This window comes from Furipterus horrens, unplaced genomic scaffold (assembly GCF_987537825.1).
Source record: "Furipterus horrens unplaced genomic scaffold, mFurHor1.1.pri manual_scaffold_3, whole genome shotgun sequence".
In the NCBI taxonomy this organism is placed as follows: Eukaryota; Metazoa; Chordata; class Mammalia; order Chiroptera; family Furipteridae; genus Furipterus; species Furipterus horrens.
Window position 1 is genome coordinate 171,345,890 of NW_028327173.1, and position 8,222 is coordinate 171,354,111.

General features: G+C 40.3%; 1 protein-coding gene across 2 annotated transcripts in view; it reads left to right on the forward strand.

Annotated features, from left to right (window-relative positions):
• Positions 1-3,963, forward strand: part of PAQR5 (progestin and adipoQ receptor family member 5) — a 72,558-nt gene extending 68,595 nt beyond the window's left edge. For both annotated transcript variants that reach the window (XM_090270836.1, XM_090270837.1), the window contains one exon: positions 703-3,963. In XM_090270836.1, the coding sequence (XP_090126962.1) occupies positions 703-944 (242 nt within the window). In that variant the 3' untranslated portion in view covers positions 945-3,963. The remainder of the gene's footprint in view (positions 1-702) is intronic.
• Positions 3,964-8,222: the final 4,259 nt, after the last annotated feature.

The window sequence follows — 8,222 nt, forward strand, 5'->3', positions numbered from 1 at the left end:
CTCGCAGCACCCTCACTGAGCCCCCGACCCCCTGTGAATGCATTCTGGTGAGCTGGGGGCCAGCAGGTCGTGAGAAGAAAGAGCTCCTGGTCATGTCTGGGAGTAAGCAGCAGTAGGAAGTAGACCACCTCATAAGTGGCCAACAGAGACATTGGTGGCTTCTCCTTCAGCACTGAGGTCAGAATTTAAGCTCACTAGCACTGACTCTTACAAGATGACCTTTGGCAGAACATGATGCCTAACTTTCCATGTGAAAAACAGAACTAGTGAATTTGGTTTGCTCGTGTGGCGTTTTTATTTTTCTCACATTGTATTTTTAAAAATTCATTGAAGCATATTTTACATATCACATAATTCCCTAATTCCAAGTATACAATTTAATGATACTTTTAGTATATTACCAAGTTGTACAACCATCATCATAAATGAGGTTTAGGACCTCATTCCAGTAAGACTCCCTATGCCCATATGCTGTTCATCTCCATTCCCACTCCCTGCCCAGAAAAACTACTAATCTGCATGTTGTCTCTATAGATTTGCCTTGTCTGGACAAGTGATATGAATGAAATTATACAGTATATGTCTCATATCTGGCTTCATTCACTCAGCATGATGGTTTTAGCATACATGCCATGGCATGTATCAATAGTCATTCCTTTTCTTTATTACTGATGTTGGTGGCCTTTTGTATACTTGCTGTAGGTCACAGTCACCAGCTGTTCCATGTGTGTGTGATCCTGGCTACGCACATGCAGATGGAAGCCATACTTCTGGACAAGACTCTGAGGAGGGAATGGCTCCTGGCCAGCTCCGGTGCCCTGTCTTTTCCTCAGATAGCTGGAGCCATACTTCTGTGCCTCATCTTCAGCCTCAGCAATATAATTTATTTCTCAGCTGCTCTGTATCGGATGCCTGAGCCAAAATCACATAAAAAAGAAACATGATTCAGACCCTAAGCTTTTTGTGCCAGATGTCAACATTAAGCTACAACATCCTAAACAGCATAAACCAGTTGTATGGTACCAGTTTACGCTGTCCTAAAATATTTGTAATGATTGGTATCTTGGCATTTTTGAGTGGGTTCGTATCAATAAGGTATTTAACTGGGGAAATTTCTCTAAATGTGCACTGATTCTGTATGTGTGGTTTAAAAGGGGAACATAGGCTCAGGCAAGTCATTGTTCAGGCAAATCATTAATATTTCATTAAGTTTTAAATTTATTTAAAAGAAGTTTGTAATTCTATTTAAACAGTTGGGTTGGGCATACTGCCTTTGTAGCTTTACTGTTAAACAGTTAGATTAAGCTTTACCACTCTTGTAGTATTACTTTTTAAAAATGGAACTTGCTTCATTCGATGAGTTTCATGTAGCAAAACCTCTCCAAGGAGCTCCCACAGTGGGAGGAGAATAAGCCAGAAAGGTCAGGGTTGCCGTGGAGCCTTAGAAGGAGAAACTTGGGTCTGTGAGATCCCTGGGGACTGGAAGGCACTCCGTAATGAAGAGAACTGGTTTGAGAAGGGGGGTCTTCTTTCTTTTCCCACCTAGGGAAGGGCATGAATAGAAAGAGAGCCCTCTTTTTTCTCAGGTCTATTCTGCTTCAAAGTGCAAATTCCCATGTCAATGGATTTGCATTTTGGACTGTTGATTTGGATTTTCTTAAAAAGTCCACAGCCTATGGCTGATGCCATATGTTCTGTTTTGCTCTGGTTTCTTGTTTCCTGTTTGATGCTGCAAAGTGTTATATGGAGTTGGCTGATTCAATCCTTGTTGGTCCTGTTCATTGGTCACCTTTTAAATCAATGACCGCACTGTATTTAGGGATGCCATGCATTTGATGTTGCTTCAGCACTTCAAATATGCCACATACTTTAGTGTTCATATGCAGAGGATGCTGAAGACCTTGCCAAAGGATTGGTCAAATGTGGTGATTTTTCAAGCTTTCCTGAGAATCTGAAACACTTGATGAGCGTGTGACAAATGCAGATTCCCAGGGAAACCAGGAGATTCTGCTTTACTGGTATAAAATGTAGGTTCCCGAGAGGGGATCTGCACTGGAGCAAGTCCCCACATGATTCTCATGCAGAAGGGCCACAGGCCAAACTTGAAGAAATGCTGGTGTCAGGAATTCCAGAAGGCACTGGGCTTATCAGCTTTGTTTTCATTGATGTAATTTTTAGCAACTCATCACCTAAGGATGTGTTCCCAGCTTTCTGCTCTGCACAGTGATAAAACACTGAGCATTTTCTCATGTGTTGCGTTACGAATTAAAGTTCAGTATTTTGTGGTATTCTCAGCGCATACAGAAATGTTGATGCAAAGCAACTGTTAACAGAGGCCCATTAACCCCTGATCTGCACTTGTTAATGACTTAAAGGGCTGTCTATAATGCAGGATCCTCTTTGCTGACTCAGGAACACCCCCAGATCTTAGGATACTGCCTTTGTGGTTAACTGACCCAGGTTGAATGGCCTTGTAAATAGCTCATTATCCAGTCCTCTGAGGACAAGTGACAATTTATTTTGGATGAGAGTGGTCAAGAAGTATGATTTCATTAGTTCTATTATCTGGGTACTTCCTCTGGGGAAAGTAAACTGATAAAATTATATGGTAATTTTTTTGTATCAATACATTAATCGCAAACTATTGTACATGACAAAATTTGTTTTTTTTTTAGCCACAACCTGAAATCATTAGTGAAATTTTATTCCAGCAGGGTAAGTGGGCTTCCATTTCATCTTACTATAACTTTAGTTTTATAGTGAAAAAAAGGAACAACATTTAAATATCCGATTTTAGTAATACCAAAGACACGAAGGCTTTCAAATTCTCTTGTTTATACCAGTAAAGTCATACTCTTCACTTAGGTTAGACATAGTTGGAAGATAATGGATGATTAATCTGAAGGCTTATAGATTATTAAATCTTTGGTCATGTTACTTTTGTCAAGCCTAATGATGAAAACGAAATGTTAAATCAACAAAATAAGATCCAGTGTTTCATAATGTTTTTATGTTTGGTAAACTTAGTTCCATTGTATATTTTTGGAGTGTTACAAATTAAAATTTTATAACAGTTTGCAATACACTGATTTAGAAGCTTCTAATGTGCAGTGAGAATGAGTTCATTAAGAACTGAGTCTGATGTGGGTATAGTTTTGCCGAAGTAATCCCAGAAAGTCAAAAAGGTTGGCAGTGGGTCATTTGAAGACCACTCTGGGAAGATGCTTTTTAGTGTAGTTCTCAAAAATTTTTTGTCTTAATACACTTCACGGATGTGCCATCCTCCCATTGGTGTCAACTGCTGGCCCTGGCACTGTCTCAAAAGGGATGATGTGGGGCCAGGCAGAGCCACTCCAAATGGGATGTCCTTCTCCCCCCCCCACCTCCACTTGAGAAACAGAACTCTAAAGTTTACCAGACATTATAGCTGTGATAAAACTTGAATGTGTTTGAATGCGGCCATTTAATCAACTGTATCTCCTTTTAGTCATTGTAGATTTTCATTTTCCATTGCTCAATTTTTAGAGAGTAATGATCCATCTTCTTTGTTGAAGAAATGTTTGTCGTTGTTGATTAGAATTAGAAGTGGGAAGTTTAGAAACTTTTGAGTACACAGCGAGTTACATATTTGATCTGTTGCAGTCTTTTTCAAAGTGCTTTTTTGTGGAACCCTGTCCATGTGAGAGGTTCTGAGGAAGGTGGGTAGAACTGAATGGTATTGTCAGACACATTGGAGAAACACTTCATTTGGATCCACTGTGTCCTAAATTTGTTTTGGCCATGATACTCTTCTTATACGAAACATTATGCCCTTCTTATATGAATGCCGGCCTCTGATTTTCTAGTCAACAGTCCATATGGATGACAAGGCAAAGACCCATTTCCAAACTCAGAGATGTTCTTTCAGTGTCTGGTTTCCTTAAACTGTGGGAAAAATAAATAAAGTTTATTTATTATAAAACAGTTGTCCTGTTTCCCACTTGATTTGGTTATATTTCATCTACCACACTGCAAACATCTTCATTCACCTGTACATATGTGCATTGCTAAATCATTTGATGCATATTAATTCAGTGCCTGGTATATATGGAGCAAACATTGTCCTAGAAACTGGGGATGCAGAAGTGAATAAAACCCGCACTGTCCCTCCCTCACAGAGCTGATGTCTTGTCTGATCAGTCTGTCAGACAAGATAAATTCAGATCATGGTAAGTGCTATAAAGAAAATAAGTCTGCCCTGGCTGGTATGGCTCAGTGGATTGAGCACAGGACTGCAAACCAGAAGGGGCCAGGTCCCTGGTTGGAGGCATGCAAAGGGCAACCAATCGATGTTTCTCTCGCACACCAATGTTTCTCTCCCTCACTCACCTGTTTCTTTAAAATATAATAAATAAGATCTTCTTTAAAAAAAAAGAAAGTCAGTCTGGTGAAGAAATAGGGAGGGATTGGTAAGGAAGGTGAGAGTGGGTGGCCACTCTTGATAAGCTGACATATGAAGAAAGACTTGATGGGCAGAAAGGTGCCGCTGCCCCAGCAGGAGTTGCAAAAGCCAGTAGGCGCTTGTCCTATTGGAAGGATGGAAATCTGGCCATTGATTCCTGACATGCATAACTCCAGAAGATGTCTGGATGCCTTGATGTTGGAAGAATTCTTGAATTTCTCCTGAATGTTCTTCCTGGAAGATTGCTACGGGGCTTTCCTATGGCCTCTTACCATTTGTATGACTGGTTCAGCCCTGTGGTAATTGTACTTCAAAGAGACTTGCCACACCCACTCTCTTCATTTAAGCAACAGATTTCTGAAACAGGCTTAACTTCCTCCAAGGCACAGAACAAGACAATTTAATCCAGCCTTTCAAAAATGTATTTGCAGTAAAATGCACATTCTCAGGCCCAAATGAACAGATGAAGAGTACCCAGTGATTTGGGGAGAAGGGGGTGGGAGTTTTAAATTTTTGTTAAAGCCCCAGGAGTATTTTTTTAATATAAGGGAGTTTAAGAAGCACTGATATAATCCAGCCATTCCTTTTTTTTTTTTTTTTTAACATAATTTCAGACTTAGAAAAACGTTGCAAAATAGAACAAAGAATCCCCAGGTACTTTCTCCCCTCCCCCCTTTCAATATTTATATATAATAACTCTTCTCTAACAGGGAGAAACTTCTGTCATTATCCACAATGTATTTACTTATTTGTTCAATCCTAGAATGTACACAATGTCGTTTCAAAATTACCTATGTCTGAAAAAGCCTACTAATTAGAATTCAATACATGTTTCAAGATCTTTCTACCTTGAGTCTGAGGGCATGCAGTAGATAGTCTTCATTACTTGGGTTAGTTTTAGCCTCCTTCCTGTGTATGTTATTCATTTGAAACATGGTTCAGATCATTTGTTTCTTTTTGTATCAATTTTATAGCCCCCCCCAAGTTTGCTGATTTTATTAATTTGTTTTCTTACAATATAAAACATTAACTTCCAATCAGTCATTTTATAAATGTCCTGGGAATGTGAAATGATGTTTCCACAGGGCAGAGCAAAGGACAGAGCTCTTCCCAGTGGGTGTTGGGTATGTCCCAGCTCCCACAGTCTCCATTTTACCACCTTCCCTCAAACACTGGGCTTGGACAGGTTCTGGTCATTGGTGTTTACTCGGTTCCTGTAGCGGTACTTGCTTAGCTGGGTGTTTGGATTAATTATGGTTTCAAATTTTTGTAGTGTTGATTATTCTTCAGTGATTTGCATAAGACCCTTCCAGTCCAGGTTGGCAGTTTCTTATAAATTTAAACTTACACTTACGATACCAGTACTCCCACCCAAGAGAAATGAAAACACATGTCTACAATGAAGACCTTTGTACAAATAATTATACCAATTTCATTCATAATCACCAAAAAGTGGATACAACCTAAATGACCTTCAAAGTAATAAATGAATAAATCATCATGCATTTTTACAATGGAATACTACTCAGCGATAAAAAGGGAACACATACCAGTACGTGTGACACAGGGATAAACCTCAAAAGCATTATGCCGAGTTAAAGAAGAAACATTCTGGAAATGACAAAACTCGAAGTTAGAAAAGTGGTTGCCAAGGGCATTTGACTACAGGGGAATTTTTGTGTGATGGGAATATTATACAATTGATTGTGGCGTTGGTTATAAGATGGTGTATAGTTGTGAAATATGTAGACAGTACAACCAAAAACGGCGAATTTTACTGTAAGTTATACCACAATAAACCTGACTTAAAAAAAAAAAAAAAAAAACAGCCTCCCAGTTCTCTCTTCCCCTCGCTTACCTCTAGTCTGAATCTCTTAATTGTTGGGGAAAATCCAAATCTTTTATTGGTTATGGAAGCCCTTTGGGGGAAAAGATTAGGATGTGTTAGGTGTGAGGTGTCTCTGGGAAACCCAAAGAAATGATATAATTAATTGGCATTATAAGGAAAACTAATAAGCCAAAGAACTTAATGTGGATAGAAGTGAGGGAGGAAGAAAAAACTGGCTTGAAGAAAAGCTGGGGGTGATGCAATTTAACTCGATCCTCAACTGGGGTGGCCTTTGAAGGGACAGATTCATTCATTACTTCTGAACTCAATGGAGTATCTACATTATTGGACACTGCAGGTGTAACTGTGCCATCTGGTGAGATTGTAGGGAGAAGCTGGAGAGAAGACAGTAATCAACAGTGACTAAATTGGGAAGTGAGTGCCAGAGCAAATCAGCGGGCACAGTGACTGGGGGAATGCAGGTGACTGGATGTACAGGAGGGGCCCGCATCCAGATCTGCTGAGAACTGAAAATAAGGAGACATTGTCAGGGGAAGGGAGGAGGGAGAGCTTGACAGCAAGAGAGAATGGTGTGAGAGCTCAGTGTGTTCGGGACACTGAAGGTCAATGTGGCTGGGCACAGTGGTGCAGGGGTTAATGGTAGGTGATGAGCTTGAAGGCGAAGAGGCTTGGGGACCTGTTGAGGGTCTCCTGCAATGGGGAGCCACTGCAGTGTTACAAGCACAGGAGTGACCAGATCTATCATTTATAGGTGAGCTGGCTGCAAAGAGGATCCTGGATTGGAAGGTAGCAGCAGGGAAGCCTGTTAAGGTAATGCTGCAATCATCCAGATGAGAGCTGGTAATAGCCAAGAGGATGAAAAGAAGTGGAGAGGTTTGAAGGCTATAGGTAGAATTGCCAAGATGTGGTAATTGAATGTTGGAATAGAAGGGGAGGCACAAATGACTCGAATATATAAACAGATACCCAACCTCATTTATCATAAGAGAAAAGAAATTTTAAACTACATTGTGATTTTTTTCACCTACTTGATCAATTTTGTTGTCTGAGAATTGTGGAGAAAGAGGCACTCTTATACATGGCTGATAGGATTGTATGTTTGGACAATCTTTATAGAGGATAATTTGGCAATATTTGTGAAACATGCATGCATATACTCTGACTCAGCAATTATGCTTCTAGGAATTTATTATCCTCCAGTTTTACCTGCATTGTGTAAAATGATGAATTCCAAGTTTATTCACTGTAACTATGTAATTGCAAAGATCAGAACCATCTTTATGCCAAATAATATGGGCCAAGAATATTACATTATGTCTGTCCTTACTGGTGTCTGGTCCTGTAGGAAGTTGAGGAGATGGGACTAGAGTTCCATGAGAGCACAGACGTAGATGTATAATTGACAGCCATGAGTTTAGGGGCAGAGGTCGGAATGAGATAGAATCAGCTCATCATTGGAAAGACTGGTTCTGGATGTTGCTCCTCAGGGACAAGGACCAAATTTCATTCATTTCTGTATGCGTAGGATCAAAAATTTTAAAGAATTTGATTAAAACATATATATATATATATGAGAGAGCTGGAGAACCCGGGAAAGGTGAAGAGAAAGAAAGGAAGCCAAAATAATGTGGCGATATGAAAGCCAGAGAGGGCTTCTGACACTGCGCTGGGCACAGCACAAGAATAGGACATTCCTAGGCCGGAACGACAGTGCTGACTTCTGAATCAATCCTGGACGTGCTCTTCCATTGAACTTTTCGTGTTGTAGGAAAAAAACCGCTCAGCTTTCGCATTAGAAGTGGAGGGAATTGTATTTCATATTTGAGGTCCCGGGTCCAGCGCTGCAGCATAGACACCTATTCTCCGCGCCCTTTACGCGTCGGTCGCCTAGGAGACGAGCGTCATTTCCGGCAGGGCCATCACTTTCTTGGA